General features: G+C 36.2%; 1 protein-coding gene across 2 annotated transcripts; it reads right to left on the reverse strand.

Annotated features, from left to right (window-relative positions):
• Positions 1-53: 53 nt before the first annotated feature.
• On the reverse strand, positions 54-16,697 carry LOC145498493 (tyrosine-protein phosphatase non-receptor type 9-like). Of its 2 annotated transcripts, XM_081478418.1 has the most exons (11): positions 16,230-16,697; positions 15,998-16,141; positions 11,651-11,740; positions 10,088-10,212; positions 9,255-9,360; positions 8,464-8,942; positions 7,840-7,930; positions 6,982-7,051; positions 5,883-5,961; positions 5,166-5,313; positions 54-4,196 (listed from the first exon to the last, which is right to left on the reverse strand). In XM_081478418.1, the coding sequence occupies exons 1-11, from the start codon at positions 16,272-16,274 to the stop codon at positions 3,732-3,734; spliced, it is 1,842 nt and encodes a 613-aa protein (XP_081334544.1). In that variant the 5' UTR covers positions 16,275-16,697; the 3' UTR covers positions 54-3,731. The 2 variants fall into 2 exon arrangements, with proteins under 2 accessions (XP_081334544.1, XP_081334550.1); XM_081478424.1 differs by lacking the exons at positions 15,998-16,141; positions 16,230-16,697 and adding an exon at positions 11,857-15,970.
• Between the last annotated feature and the right edge of the window lie 236 nt (positions 16,698-16,933).

Raw genomic sequence — 16,933 nt, forward strand, 5'->3', positions numbered from 1 at the left:
GTTAAGCACCCTTTCTAAAATGAGCACACCCAGAATACACGTTACATTGAAGCAAAAGCATACCTGCAGATTGTTTTCTCATAAAGCTGTATGGTATTAAAAAAAGTTGATCAGTTTAAAGGGAAAAATAGCCCCACGCTTGCAAGCTGCTTCCTCTTTGTTCTCCAAAGTTGTGGCTGGGCTCATCACAGACCTCTGCTGAGTCCAATGGCTGTGTGACATACCTAAAATGGATTAGGTTCGTATTGCTAGGGTTTCCTTCTGACGGACACCAACTGGCAAAAGGAAACCTGGTCACCCTAAAATTACCTGGTGCTGAACCGTCATGGCTGAGCTCAGTGAGGTAAAACTCACATGGGGCAAGGTACATGCTGTGCACAACAGGGATAACTGGATTTGGGATTGCTGTTGCCATCCTACACTGGACAAAGAAGATCAAAGTATGTACAGACCTATTTGCAGGTGAGGTAGCATTGGCGTGACAAGCCTAAAGAATGGCTGGATTGGAGACATCGGGACTACAAGAAGAAGTTCTACTGTCATTCATTAGTTGTTATTATACATTGAACTCACTATCTCTTTTCTGATTGGTGGAAAGCGTACAGTGAATTTTTGAAATCAGTGTTTGTGACGTCATCTCTGCAGATTATACAATAATCATGCCAAGGACACTCAAGGTCATGGGTAATCATGTCAAGTTCGCGTGTTTTGTGTTGCTTGCCGTCAGTGAAGAAGCAGAAACATGACTTCCATTTTTTGCGTTCAATGTATAATAAAACAATTATTAGATTCGGTTTTTGTGATATCCAGAATAATCAAGGTTTTGGTAAGGGTTATCAGACTCAGCCTTTGGCTTCGGCTAACAACCCCTACCTCGACCTTGATTATTCTGGATATCACAAAAACCTCATCCAATAATAATTGTTTGTAAACAGTAAACACTATCAACTGGTCTTGTTCAAGAAGATGTGGTGGAAAATGCTAACAAGCAGGACCCAAGCAGGGGCTGAACCTATTTAATCCAGCTAGGATTATTTGATTCGTGCTCACCCATGTTTTTAAACTGTCCACACATTTTGTGAGCCTAGAACAGACTTCGCATCCACGCACCCAATTTGGTGGGATTCTGCATTCAACCCCAGACACAAGTGGACAGATTCACATTTTTCAAACTTCACTACAACTGTTATTTTTTTTATTGCTATTTGAATACAAAACCACATTTTAATAAATACATCAATTTCTAAGCCCTAGATCTATACATGAATTTAATTCATTACTGTGAAAAATGGTGACTGATTTCACTAAATATGAACTTTTTGGCTAAAGTTGTCCATACTGAAAGTTTTTGAAACCACATATTGTTTTCCCATAGGTAATTTTCACACCTGAAAGAGAAATTCATCCATTTGACACGTCTACATTTTTGAAGTGAGCTGTACATTTATATGTGGATGAAGCCTCCAATTTAACAATACTCCACTATCGCACATAACTCCATAAAAACACCACACTATATGAATACAGCTGAACCTCTATTAAGCGGCCAGTTGTTGAAGTTCCGAAATCATTGTTAGTAAAATACTCTATAAAAACCCCTATTAACCGGCCACCTCTATTAAGTGGCTGCAGCCACCTTTTGGTCGTCCCAATGAGGGTTTTCTTATTGTCTTTATCCCTATTAAATGGCCACAGTCAAGTAGTTTGCCTTGTTTTAGAAAAGACGATAACAGATAAGAGTCCGAAATAGAATGGGACGACTGATAAAAACATTCAAATATACGTTTATCACAATTCTCTTGACGTGATTCCAGTTTCACTAAGGAATTAACTTGATGGTAACAAAATATTTAAAGTACACCAACCCCTATTAAGTGGCCACCTCCCATTTCCCTGAGGATAGCTGCTTAAAAGGGGTTCGACTGTAACACTAACTACATCTTGACTACAGTATGTCATTAAGTCTGTGACTTACAATACTAAAGTAACCAAGTTTAGTCAGATGGAGAATGTGACCACAAAAGACAGTCACCACTATATAGGTATTATAATTTATACATGATGCCAGCTAGCCTGCACCCAAAACGTGTTCATCAAACCAAAAACCATGTTTAAAACAGCACATTGTCAGAGAGTGAACAACACTCTAAAATGTAATTATTGCATCATTTCTTAGAAATAATATTATTTGAATATCTCAGCAATGCTGGCCGAAATTTTTGAAAATGGGTAACATGATAACAGATGAACAGACTTCTGTTCCTAGACCTGTAAAATGTAAAGCTTCTACAAATCCAAGATGTTGACCTTCAGGTTTTTAAATAAGGGATTGTTCACAATCGTACAATAGAACAATAATAATTATTATTGGTAATAAATTACTGTATTGACATCAACAATATTTTCAGTAAAAAGAATGTACTAAACTATTCTAAAATATGAAAGTCAATTTAATTAATTAATATACATGTATGTACAATTGAAAACTGGTCATTTTTATAAATTTCATAATTTTGTGAAAAAATTATTGAGACCTGATGACTTTCAATATGTTTTTAACTTAAACAAGAGGTTAATACTGCAATTTAATGATAATTATTTATCATAATAATATTATATATCAGTCAGAGAAACTTAATGTTTTCCTAAAAAATTCATAAATACCAAAGAAATTTTACGAAATCGGTTCTTAGAGCTGAAGAAGTTTTGATCGTTCTACCTGTCATAATAATAAAATAAGGGCGGAGTTTACACTTGCAAGACATTGTGCTGAGTTGAATAAGCACAGCAATTTTTAAGAATATAAAAATGTGCACAGCGACGAGGCATGAGGCTCAGCCAAGTGCTTCTTACACTTCCCTAGAACATTTGCTAAAAATAAACAAGTGCTTATAATACTTCGAAAATGCTCAAGAAGCCACTTGCACTCAAACTCGTGACATAGGCCATGTGCATTATAACTTGATAAAACATGAACAAGACGTAGTACTCGTGCTTGAGCTGACCAGTCAAGGCAAGTGTAATTCCTGGGACATTTTATTATTCATTATTACAAAATTTATGGAAAATTTTTAAAACCCTTCAATTCTAAGGAGTTTATCGACACTTACAATTGTAATTTCTCTTTACAATATCACTAAATCGACAAGTGAACAGGTTATGAGAATGAAAACCATTGAAAATAACCTGCAGAGGATATTGCTCTCTTGAGAATACCAGTTGACTTATGTAATCCTGGCATGAGTTGTTCAAAAGCTCACTAATGCTAATCCAGGATTAAAATTTGGTTTATTTCCTCTTGTACATTTTCAAGTGTTTCATATTGCTAGTGTTTTGTGGTGATCAATACATATTATTCAGCATCAAAACTAAACAAAAGAAGATACAAATAGAAAACCTCAATTACTGAACAGATGTAAGACTGAAATCAAAAAATATTCACACTAATCCTGGATTAAAACAACTGAGTTTTAAACATCTTAGCCTGGGTATTACATGTAATAATTACATGTAATACCATTTAGCACAACAACAATTTAGCACAACAACAATAATAACAATTAATGTTGTTGTGCTAAACAAACATTCTAGAGTCAATTTGCTATTATTAATTTTACCTCACATCAAAAGTACTGTATAGGCTTTTACATGCAACTTAATAATAATTGCAAATGAAACAAAAGAATACACTCAACTCTATTTGAGCACATCTGAGAGGCTCTCTAAGTGATTTAATCAGTGTCGCTGGAATCTCTTCGCTGCATTTTCCACCCTTCCAAAAAATCTCTGATGGCCTCTTTTTCTTCTTGCCTTGTACTTGGCATGTTCAATGCATGCTCTAAAATGGCCAAGTGACAAAACTCGTACTGTTCAACTGTCTGAATAGTTAGGGCCCTCTGAGTCCTAAATTGCTTCACTGTGTTAAACACCTCACATTCGCCCACATCAGTCAAACGTGCCACATTAACATCAATAGTGCAGAAGGTCCCTGTACGACCAATGCCTGCACTGCAATGCACTATAATGGGAGGCCCCTTAGGATGTCCCCTCCATTTAGGCCCTAAGGCTTGCACTGCATCAGTTTGAGCTTCACGAACAAGACCAACAACATGGAGACAGGATTCCGCTGAAGAAGGCACCCCAAAATCAGGCCATGATGTCATTTGAAAATGAACTATTCTCCGCTTTTCTCCTGACTAGAGTAAAAAAAGTCCAGGTGTTGGTGACAAGAAATGTTAAAGTGAAATGATTTCAAGCAAGTCTAAGAATGAGGTCTTTTCAGTTGACTCTGTAGTTAATGGAGGGAGGAATAAACGGAAGCCACAAAGTTTGTACCCATGAGATGGAAGCCTAGACATTCAATAACATATATGGAGTTCAATCAATCAAGTCTTCATGTTTACTGTAAAGACATGAAATGAACATTGAGCTCTGCAATAGGAGGCCTAATATGGAAGATGCTGCACCTTTCTTTAAGAGCATGGTTATTACAACAGAGGCAATTTTAGATCTGAAATTTGTGAGGCTTGTAATTTGAACATCATTAACAGAATACATGTAGTACATCAGTACATCATTTGATAGCAAACTGTAGGTTAAGAACAAACTGTGTATTTCAAACATCTTTTTGAAAAGAGGAGAAGAAGAAGGGGAATGAGGAGTGCAAGTCAAGCTTTTGACATATAATTTTTCTACAACAGTTTTTATGGTTGTCAAGCTGATCTTCAAAGCACACCCTAAACATACATGTATCCAACCATATCCCATGGATGACAAAAGCAGTGCATTAAAATCAAAGATTCGATTGTGATTTAAAGGCAGTATTTTCAGTAGCTTAATAAATATACAATAAGAAATGCCTGCAATGTGTAAACAGAAATCTGTTATAATTAAGTTTTCATGAAGCGATGACCCAGATTTTTGTGTACTAGTAAACACACTATTCCTCTTTTGAAAGAAACACACAGAGAAACTTACAAGGTAAAATAAAAGCAAGCAGTGTTTATGTGACAAGCATTTTGTTACATAATATTTGCTGATCGAAAATGAAACAATCAATTTGAGTACGATAAATCCACTTCTGGCATTAAAATAATTGTTCTCTTTCTTGTTTTTCTATCAAAAAGGTAATTTTGATTGAAACCATGAAGATATTCATTACTTACCTTTTTATGTGTTATCCAGAAAACCCTCTCAACATGATCCTCAAATTCCAATGTTTCTTCATGCGACACATCTACAGTTGCAAACTGTCGTGTTTCCTGATTCTCTGGCCAGTACTGGATGCATTTCATGCGACCTCTTTCAATACACCTTTCAGAATAAATAGGACAATGACTGAATGGAAATGAATTCGTCTTGCAAACACAGAGTTGTGATACACACGTAAACATAAAAAAAAGTTCAAACTCAATTTACACACAACCCTACAAGCTGCAAGCTTAATTACTTATCGTGTTTAAATAAAGGTTTTTTTTTCTTTTTTTCACTCGAATATAGACTGCTTCTTCTATGACCTAAAGTATATAATAATAATTATGTTACATACTGCATGCAGGATAAAGCAAATGATATACTCATTGACAAACATTTCTCTTTTCATGGTTGAAATCTTCTATGAAATCAATAGCTTCCCTTAGTTTTATCATTCATGATTTACACAATTCAGTAATCTAATGAATACCTTTCAAATGGTCAATGATAAAGTGCCAATTGTAACAATGGCTGTTAAGTACTTGAGGGATTTTTAACAGAAATTATAATTTTCTAAAATTTTTATCAGTACCATAGACTGCTAAGAAACACACTTGGCTTCCAAAAAAACAAAAGAACAATGATTTCAGCATCAATAAATTCCAGGGTTTCAGTTAAGATTTATTTACCTTGTTACCATGACAATGACATAAACCTGTTGTTCCCAGGCCATCTGCCAGAAATGTCCTACAGTCTGGGGAAGGGGCCCTAACCAATAGCATAATGAAACAGTAATAAGTAACTGATCAATAATGTTTTGGATTATCTATTAAACAAGTTACATGTATGTTTTGAGAATGTGGGTCCATACCACTTCTCAAACTCATTAATAATTCATCATGTTCAAACAAAGAGAATAATGACCATGATGGTGTTTGTATATCTGATCTTGATTACCATAGATTTTATGATTTCATTTCTCTGTTTTCTCCTAAGTTTTACTTTCGATTGACACTCAAGACGGACTTTGACCACATGAAGCTCGTCAAAAATACTCCACTATGCATCGTGTTTTCAACTCTCTTCTTGATGTTTAGAAATGTGGTCAAACACTGTCTTTCTTATTTGAAATATAGTAAACACCCACGTATTAAAAAAAATGGATTAAGAACATCAGGCTGAAATTTGGCCCATAAAGCACCATATATATAAGAACCAGTTTGGTCTTATAAATACAACATGTTCTTATATAACGAGAGAGAGGGTGTTAAAATAAGGAAGCAATGTAACTATGGTTGCTGCTAGACAATGGTGGCCCTGGTTGAGTCAGCATGACTGTAAGAAATATCTAAAAAACGTTGAAACTAATGTTACATTTCTACTCGTTAATGTTAACTAGTTTACTACCTGACAGATTTTTATTTCATTTATTGATTTACTGATTTGTTTACTTACTTACTTATTTATTTATAATAAAGTATACAACTAAACCTCTAATAACATGTCATGTGTAGTATTTCTGAAACAAAGTTTAAGAACATATTAAGAACATCTTCAGGCTGATTTCTGACTATAAGCACACGATAAATAAGAACTAGATCAGCCTAAACCTCAAAATTATGTGTTCTTATATGTGGGTGTTTACTGTATTACACGAAAGGGCCAATATTGGAGGTTTGGCTGTAAGTAAGTGAGTAAGTAAGTAAATTTTATTTGATAAGTATGTTGTAGAGGGGATTTGGCAGCCGAAGGGCTGATGTGGACCCACTATACACAAAATATACTCACCTTGTGTGGCTATATATGCCTTAGCCTGCTTGTACCCATCCATAAAGTTTGCATGAATATAGTTAGATGTCTGCAGAAATACAAGAATTACTTGATATTTAGTAATTTAATTATTTTAACAACAATGTGAAAGGCACAGTGGCCTTATGTTCAGTGGACGACTCCAGATCAAGGAGGAAGGTTACAATCATGTTAAGAGTTGTTGTGTTGTGTTGTCTAGCTGGGTGAGATAATTAATTTCCCTCATGTTGCCCCGCTATACCTTACCCTAGGAGTACACATTGTTCATGACTTTGTAATAAAGTTAGCGTAATGGTTCAGTGCTTTCTATTCCTGAGGAGAGGCTTTTAGCCAGATGGGAGTCCAGGCATCCATATGTTGCCTTATAAATTGTTCATTTGAGCAAGCCCTATGGCACATTTTGGATGCCCACTTTTCAAATCCTGTCTAAAAGTCTGCCTGAGGATCAGAGGAGCTCAGTGTGACTCAATCAACACTGACACTTGATTCCAATTTCTATAGCAGAGTCATTGTCCGGTACACACAAGCAGGTTTCATCCCTCAAAGTAACACCATCCATCCATACACGTGTTCATTCTAAAGGTTTTTCATCTGTGTGACTCTGGGTCTTGCATGATTAGTACAGTGTATGAATAGTGAAATGCTGATCTGTTGACAATAATAGTAAAATGCATCTCATCATTGGAACTATAGCCTTGACTGTGCATTAATAGTACAGATCATGAGCCTGCTTTGACTTCAGTGTTGATGAGACAAAGGTGCCGTAGCAGAAAACAGCTAAGAGTATTTCAACTCCTCCTGTATGAGATGCTTAGGTCCAATAAAATTTAAACTTACTGTATCACCATCCAGATCACAAAGCTTCACCCTTGTTTCTTCAAGACATAAAACATCAGTGTATCTATTTCTCTTCAAATTTTCTGGCAATCTGTAAATTGAAATAAACTCAATGTCTTCTAAACCACTTGAGGTACACCAGCTTGAATGCAGACACTCATCACACAATTACACAATATATTTAAAAGTACAATGATCTTTCCTGAATCTCTTAGGGAATATTTCAGCAAAGATTGTTACTAATAAAGAGAGATCAGAGTGGTATTGTATTTCACCAGTGATGAGCCCAAATAATTATACAGCCTGCTTCACATACAGTAATTTTAAATTTTTTTATATCATCGCAGAAAACATCACTGGTTTAAACAATGCAGGGAGTACCACCATTGTGGGCAGTTACTTGGTGTCACACATGGTGCAATCACCAGAATATTACTGATATAGAACCAATGGTTCAAATCACAATCATCACACCTATCCCACTGCACATTATTTAGATAACCAACAATAGTTTTGAACAGCATTACCAAAGGATAACAAGCTCAACGCACAACATGGTCTTTATCTTGATTAATATGTTATTACGACCTGAGGAAACAACATCAGAAGGCTGGTGGTACTTGCCTTGCTGACTGAAAAGTTCCAACACCTCCCTGCCTCTTTAAATTAACGAACTCAATCTTGACTCCTTTCCTTTGCAGCTTCATCATGTGCTCAATAAATTCCATCACAGTCAAAGCACCTTCATTTCTTAGTCCCGTCTGATCAAATGTTGAAGACTCAACAGTTCTTACATAACTGTTAGGCATATGCCTTGAAAAGTCTTTTGGTCCTCCATTACGGGTGCTGTTTTCTGCCAGTGTCTGGGAATATGACACAAGGCACTTGTTTAACCAAGCTAAGTGGTCCACTTTGAGTGTTCCTCCTAAACATTCTGGGATGGAAGATTCTGGAAATCTTTGAGGCAGTATTTCTTTAGGGACCACTTCAATTCTTTCCTTAAGTTTTTCTTGAAGGAAGTTTGAGAAAAATGTTAACACTGCTTTAAACCACAGGGGAGGAGAGATGATGTAAACATTCTTGAGTCTAGCTGGGTAGCCACCCTAGGAATAAATAAATAAAAAAATGCATACATAAATAAATGAATAAATAAATAAATAAATAAATAAATAAATAAATATGAAATAAATTACAATATTTAGAGAGGATGCCACATCAGGATTAGCTGGTTTTCATGCGGGTGCTCTATCTTGGTTGGATTGGAATTGGAGTTTGAATTGAAAATGTCACACTTTTGACATGGTACATGTAATAAAATGTCTTGCAAATTAAACTACAGCCAAGGGTAAAATCGAACCACAACATAAGCAATCAAGTATTTCCAGCACCAATTTTTGATAATATTTTTGTGTTACCTTTAATAGGTCCATCACTTTACGAGCAAGACTGTAATCAAAATTATGGTAGCCTGATCCCGTCATATCATACAGCAGAACCAAGCCATTCTTCTGTGTTTCACTACTGAAAAAGAAATGAAGAGACAGATGTAAACGTACCGCCTAGAAGACCATGTTTGTACCATTTGCAAGCCCTTAATTATGTCTTTCTATCAGTCTGTCAAAACAGGAGGAGCAGGCAGCACAGCCGAGTGGTTGGGGTGCTGGACACAGAATCTGAAGGTTGCAGGTTCAAGTCCCACACTGTCCACTTAGCTGGAATTTTTTCTCGGTAGACCCTAGTTTACCTCCTCAGTCATGCTTGTAAATAGCCCACCAGTGTGTTTTTTTAAGCCTAGCATGTGTACTTGATGGGTTTGATTCTTTCAGTTTAAGTGGCATGCCTGTGAACTTGCTAGGTGTAGTTAAGCGCATTGACCACTATAAATAACAACATTTGAACTAGATGATCTGGTATGATGAAATTTAATTTCAAGATCAAGACAAGACTGCATCAAGAGAGGACTGACAGTGGAATGCATGAACTAGTAAGTCTGTAGTAACTTTTATTCCCAGGTTATGACCTGCTGCTAAAAAATGTCTTATGACAGATTGCAATATTGTGACTCTGCTCTATCTGCAGGCAAACCTCTTTAATGTGGACACCAAAGAGACAGAGTTGAGTATCTGTATTATTAATGCATCCATATCTGGGACCAAGAGGACTGTCTGCAACATATGGATGTCCATATGAAGTAGGTGTCCATCAGGAGAGGTTGACTGTAGTTCAAAGCCATTGCATATATTTGTACCTTTTCAGACACTCATCCAACTGGAAAGCAATACCCTGAATGACTGTCCTGTGACTTGTTGCTGCAGGAAAGTGTTCTCTAGCCGTGAACATTGCTATTGCTGCACCTCCTGAGTCGCGAGCGTCCTAAGAAACCATTTGAAAAGTAACATTTAATTTTAATTAGTACCGGTAGTTAATTTAGTTGCACACAATATCAGTGGTTTTAATTGAATAAGAAAATAGCTGATGCCTGATATCTGAATGCAATTCAATTAACCACTTTGCATTGATTTACATCACAATGCTTAAAAATTGATGACCAACATCAGTGTAATGTATTTAGTGTTTTGTAATAAAAATGTTTTTAATAAGTGTTGCCCCCCAGGGTCCGAAATTAACCTTTTCCTAGTAAGGGTGCCAACTGGCAACTAACCCAAAAATTTTGGTCACCAGATGGAAGGGTTTGGTCGCCAAAGACAAGTGTTAGTGTCTTTTTGGTTTCTTGCTTGCCACACCACAATCATGGCTTCGCTGCTCAATTTGCCGCAAACCAAAGAAAACAATCCCTAAAGGTATAATAAATTTACATTAGTTTATAGTAAAGCACAAAAGTTAACCTTTCTACAAACAATATGCAAGCACTCACTGCAAGATTCATAACCACAAAAGAGTAGTGGGACTGAATTATACAAACAATTGACGTTTCCAGTTGATTTCAGTGCCACAGGATTTCTATAAGCCAAAGGCTTAGCAACGACCTTATCTGGTATTAAGCTCGTTCCAAGGTCATCCTAAGGCAGCTCAGCCAAATCTACTACATCTGACTGTACAATCGAACATTTATCTAAGTCGCTGAAACATTTCAGAGTGGATGTTTCATCTCCTGAGAGCAGCAAATCACGAAATGATCGCAAAGAGCTGATAGCTATCTTTCACACGTGTAGTGCACAGTAAGACAACACCACAACTCGTATTTCGGAACTGGAATTTACTGGTACTTAGATAAAGTATTAAGGATTAAGCGCACGTTTCTGCTGACGCTTTCGATCTCATCATGACTCGTCACAATTTCACCATCTCACTTTTCGCCTGCAATATCCGTATTGGGAGAAGCCACTGAAACAATACGGCACTGGGTAAATAGGGTGATCTTAAAATCCTTGCTTCGTTTTACTACAATTGTCCACGCGAGCTTTATGTTTTGTTTCAGATAAAGCCTTTTTACCTTTGAATTTCAAATGCCAAGAGGACAAAAGGCTAGACGCCTGCTAGTGACCAGTTTTAAAATTCTGGTCACCAACACTCGACCAGACCATAGGCGACCAGTCAGTCACAATTTCAGACCCTGCCCCCAAATAGATTCCACCCTTAAATTCATGCCCCATCAAAAAGCCGAAAAACTCAACCACAGTGCAGCAACTTATTGGATGAATATGGTAATTTAACATTATGCAAATTAATTAGCCCAATGTCACAGCCTGAATAGCATAATTTATGCACATTGGAAGATATTTGATGTAGATTTACACATATACATAATCAGAAAGCAGATTTCTTGCAAATGAGAATGCCTGGCACTCACCAAGATTGTGAACTTTCCACCAAGTAATTCAGAGCGCAAAGGTTCATCATATGGAGCCATTTCTTGTAAATAATACAAATGACGTTCATACTGTAAAATAAAGGAACAGCTGTAAACATATTATGAAATGATCAAATAATGACCAATATAATTCCACTATTATGCCATTTTACTGTATAAGGTTAAGAGATCACACACCTGCCTACCTTAGTTTTTAAATGCTGCAGGATGTATACACAAAACTAGATCAAAGTGGCTATGAGCCACTCAACCTGGAGAATGGATTGTCTGTAAACAGTGACCATTTTGATGACACTGACTTGAGGTTTTAATCTGTAGGTTAAGTTAAAATTAAAGCCCACTGGCATTGTTAAGAAATAGGGCAAAACTCAACAGTAAGAGGATACACAAGGAGATGTAACACTGCTGAAAACATTCATGAATTTATTGGTCCAAGAGACTGAGTTATCCTCCTCTGAGAGACCTAGACAATTATACAGAAAGTACTGCTTATTGTCTGATCACCAAAGAGAGTGAAAATTTTCGTTTTCATTTCTCTAATTTCTTTCATTCTTCATTTTCCCAGCCAATATCAGAGATTTTTTCATCTCTCTTTGTTACCTTTTCTCATTTTAGCCCTGTTCAGCTGGGTACGTATTTCAATAGGTGACCAAATACATATACCCCATCTTGTAATAACCTCTTTTTTCCCTTAACAAAGCCAAATTAAAGACTGTAGAACTCCCAGCCTTGTGTAATGTTCTTTCTTCTGTTTATCAACTATTTGTTCCTCATTTCACCATGTCCATATTTATGTGTATTTATTTACAACATCGTTTAAATAAACAGTGCAACAGATTGTTCGAATTCTCCTCAATTCTGTAGACTGTTGATCATCTAAAACATTTAATCATGGCTTGAATCATTTGAAAAATTCATACAGCTCGTTAATTTTGTGACTTCCAATGTCTTCTTTTTCGAATATGGTTAAACCTGTATGAGCGGGCACCTTCGGGAAATGAGCTATTTATATAATTACAGGTACCTTTTATTTATAAAAACGTTCGTGCGAAAATTTATTCAATGTAGAGCATGTCTGTGGTAAGATATTGAGTACTTTCATCTGAAATTCAAAGAATAACTAACTTGACACGGTGCAAGCGACTGTAAAATGACCTTAGATTCAAAACCCGAGGGGAAATCCTATATGAAAAGGTTGGGGATGCTCGTTGTCTCAGGTACAAATCAAGGATTAGAATGTTGATGACGAAACATCACCATTTTTAGCTGTCAAAGTATCCTTTAGGGTGCACTCAAAGAAATAATACTTAAAAGAAACACTCTCATTTCATTTCTCTTTTTAAGCGTGATTTCCACTGATCTCTGGAGTATGTGAGTTGGGTCTACAAGTGTGCACGGGAACCTTTCTTGGAAAGTGGCTAGTAATCGAACCTATTCCGTTTTAACTGGTATCTTTTAGGGTCTAATGAAGCTTGAGCAACTCCCATATTAGTCTCCTTTAGAAGTTAAATTCAAATTTTCCAACGAGCATCCCTGACCTTCTCATATGGGAGTTCCCCTGGGGGGCTCAAATGTCTAACAGGAAGTGAAGGAGTGAAGGAGTGATTGAGTGAAATCGCTTCACCACTGCAACAAGTTAAAAATGACATAGTGGTGGTATATGTATAATAAATCCCATATTTGACGGTTTAACATATAATATGTCCCTTACTGCCTCTATCTTTCCTTACCCCTTTTGGGGCTTGAAAAAATACTACACAACTCCCAAAATATCCACACATTTTATATGTTATTAACCCTTCAAATAAGGTGTATGTAACACAAGAGAAATTATTCTTTATATTACAGTGTATCCAGCTCCATTCAACTGAGTACAAATACTGTGCAAGGCAAATGGAAATGTCTTTCAACATGGCTGTACAATCATGTAGTTCTCTCAAAACAATTATTTTAATGACTAACATGTGAACTTTGCATAAAACAGTTCAAGGTCTGTTTTTGAGCAAGAAAACTGTTGGCTGGTACATCTCTTTGACATGTTTTAACATATACATAATCACTGTTCATGAGTCATTTAGCCCATAAGTATTTTGACAAGAACATGTACTTAACAGAATACTATTACCAGAGTTGTAAGAATTTATGGTGCAACTACATCATTTGAATGTTTAAATAAGATAAACAGTATTATGCAATTAAATATAGAATGTTAATTATTTGAAGAAGATATAACACATTTTTAAACTTAATATTTATTCTATTTATAATCGGCATGAAGCCAGAAGTTACTTTTCAAGACAAGTTTAAGTGTATTGCACATACACCCAACAGAAACAACATCGCTGAATTTATAAAATGTCAGGGAGAATCCCATTAATCAATAGCCTGACCAGGCTTTAAACATTCAATAACCTGACTTTCAACTACTGCCTGGTTCTAGTTATGGTGCCTCTTGCCTCTTGAGATCACATGCTGCTCCAACATGCTAAAGGAGCTTTTTTTGGATACATATTAACCTTCTCAGTTTATCAGTTGCTACCTATTTGGTGTTCTTTTGACATGTTCAGTTGGCTAACTATTAATAATTACAAACTATTTGTAACCAAACTCCATCACCATGCTATTCACATGTAGTCCTGCAGTGAATTAAAATTCTTTAAGGAGTACTCTTCCTAGAAAATGCAAACTTCTTTATTTTAATTTCAGTTTCAACCTCCTTTTCCTGAATCTCTATAACCTTACATCATCTTTGAGATATACCTTGAACACCTGATCTTTGATCCATGAGAACAATAATCCTTCTAATATCACTTGATCCCCTGATCTTTTCTCTATGTGCACAATATTCCTTCTCATATACATCTTTGTGGGAGCCTTTTTTCAGAAAAAAGTTCTTTAAATTTTGCAATCATGGAAACATTACATTCTATGAAATCTCACTGACATTTGAAGTTTTCGTGGTTTTAGAAATGACAAGCAGCATTACTAATCTCTGTTATTGTACTCTTTCCATTGCTCTTTATGAGCTCATATAAATTATTACAGCTCATAAGAAGCAATGGAAACAGTGTGATTATAAAGTACAACCTACGGCAAAGTTGGGAAGGCTGTGAAAGTAAACAGCCCAACAACAGCAAGTCATAATTTTTGCCAAGTAAACACCATACACAAACTGTTTTGAAAGACTCCTGCTCCTTCCTCTCAATGTTAGAGCCTTACTTTATAATCCTGTGTTAGCGAAGTTGTGTTAACAGCTCACCTGTGACATTGCTGATCTTCCCAACAAATATTTTGTTTTTTGGAAGTAGGTCATATGATTCCTAGCTATAAAAGGACCATATCATTGAAACTGCAGTTTTCAGTTTCACTGGTTTTCTGCATCTTTCCCATTCTGAACTTAATGGTTATATATTCCAAGTGACACATGTTAAATAATGGTCCTTAAAATACATGTAACATAAAATGTACTGAACATTTCTGTCCCTAAAAGCTGTTGAAATCTGTCTCAACCTTTCCAAATCTTAACTATTTATGTCCTTGTACTTTTGTGATTAATTTTATATTGGTATCACTTTTTTCAGCAATTCATTTTTAGATTCCTTTGAAATTTGACGTTAAATTTGTGCAGTACATATTGTGCCAGCAACTTCAAACAGGAAGTACCAGCCCTTACCAGCTCTTGGAGCATCACTGTCAAATATTTTCTGTCTAAAAGTTCTCCTTTCTTGAATTTCACATAAAGTAAAATATATTATCTGAAATCGATCAATCTAGAATAGGAAAACCATGACGCTCAAGACCAGAGCTTCCACAATAAATTTGATTCACAAGAAACATATTGTCCCGATATTACTCAAAAACAGATAAAGTAACGCATCGATTTAAATCACAAGAGCACAAAGCTGGATCATATATCCAGTAGATTGGTTGCCAACAGTTTTTTTTACTAATTTAAATTCTTTTAAATACATATTTAGCATAGTCGCAGGTCTCTATAGCGCCTTTATAAATAAATGTAAGTTTTCATCACGGTGCAATTTAAATGAACATGCAGCACTGGTCAATGTACAGCAAATTATAGCTCTCCGCCACCTAATTAACCCTATTCAAAGGTTAAACGGTGCTTTTAGCATTCAGACTTTCTCGCTCTCAGATTATCACAATGTTTCACAGCACGGAAAAATTCAACGAATTTTACCAAATCATAAGCTTATTTAGCAGCTTGTTTGGCGCAGCTGGCTAGCACTGAAAATTACATTTGCACTTACGCAACGCAGTAAGGTAGAGAAAATCGCACATAATTTCTCCTTTTTACAGTATCCTCACCTGATATTGTCGGTATAGAGTTACCGCTCGTTCAGCATTGAATTTTCGTGCCAGAAGAAACATTAACGCGGTCGAAGTGCCAACGGGACTCAAACTATTTTCTGCACGATCTTTATTCACTTCCCTTAGGAAAACTGCAATGGCCTGTGTCAGACAACAAGGCAAGCATGTCATCTTTCAAAGGGATGAAATTTAAAGGAAGGATTAAAACGTATTGGACTGCATACTGTACCTCTTGTTCTTGATCCGATCGCACGATCACTCCAATTTCCGCCATCTTTTCCAACCTGTTCTGGAGAGCAACACCGCTGGTAAGGTACGCTTGGATAAAAATATCAAAGCTTGAGCCACAGGCATCCCAACTTCGAGCGGCACCTTTGTTTCCCGCGGACGCAGAAGGATTTCCGGTACTACCTTTTAGGGCGACGAAAAACAACACCGGAAATCTTTTTACGTTGGAAGGCCAGGCCTTATCATTCCTTTTAAAAATTAAAAATAGCGTTGTGACATTTCCTGCCAAAAGCTTTATAAATGACTCGGATAAATTATGTTGTTATGAGACATTTTCCTCTGACTACAACTAAGTATGTGGGAATAACACGCAAACTGCGGTGATAAACAGTTTGCGTGTTATTTCTTATCAAGCTACGATGGCCAAAGAAAAATAGTATTTAAGTATGTGGGAACGATAAATAGTAAGCCAAATAAAGCTCATCACCTCAACCGACATTTTGGCTTATACTGAATTTATTCAGGAGAAGTCTCGGGATGAAATAAATCTTTAATAAGCCATTTCATACTTCTCTTAGTCTGGAAAGTTCATAACATTTCATTATCTCGACGATCATTAACTGAGTACGGTATACATGTGTTCCATTAACACACATTTGCTTCTTGGAGAATACATCAATTGAAAAATGCCAATTACAAGGTAAG

Source organism: Orbicella franksi, chromosome 1 (assembly GCF_964199315.1).
Source record: "Orbicella franksi chromosome 1, jaOrbFran1.1, whole genome shotgun sequence".
Taxonomy (NCBI): Eukaryota; Metazoa; Cnidaria; class Anthozoa; order Scleractinia; family Merulinidae; genus Orbicella; species Orbicella franksi.

Coding starts and splice junctions, on each gene's coding strand:
- LOC145498493 (XM_081478418.1), bottom strand. CDS start 16,274: ATGGCGGAAATTGGAGTGATCGTGCGATCGGATCAAGAACAAGAG. Junction 9,361..10,087: donor TTGGATGAGTGTCTGAAAAG/GTACAAATATAT, acceptor TTTCTTTTTCAG/TAGTGAAACACAGAAGAATG. Junction 7,052..7,839: donor GTGATCTGGATGGTGATACA/GTAAGTTTAAAT, acceptor GTATTTCTGCAG/ACATCTAACTATATTCATGC.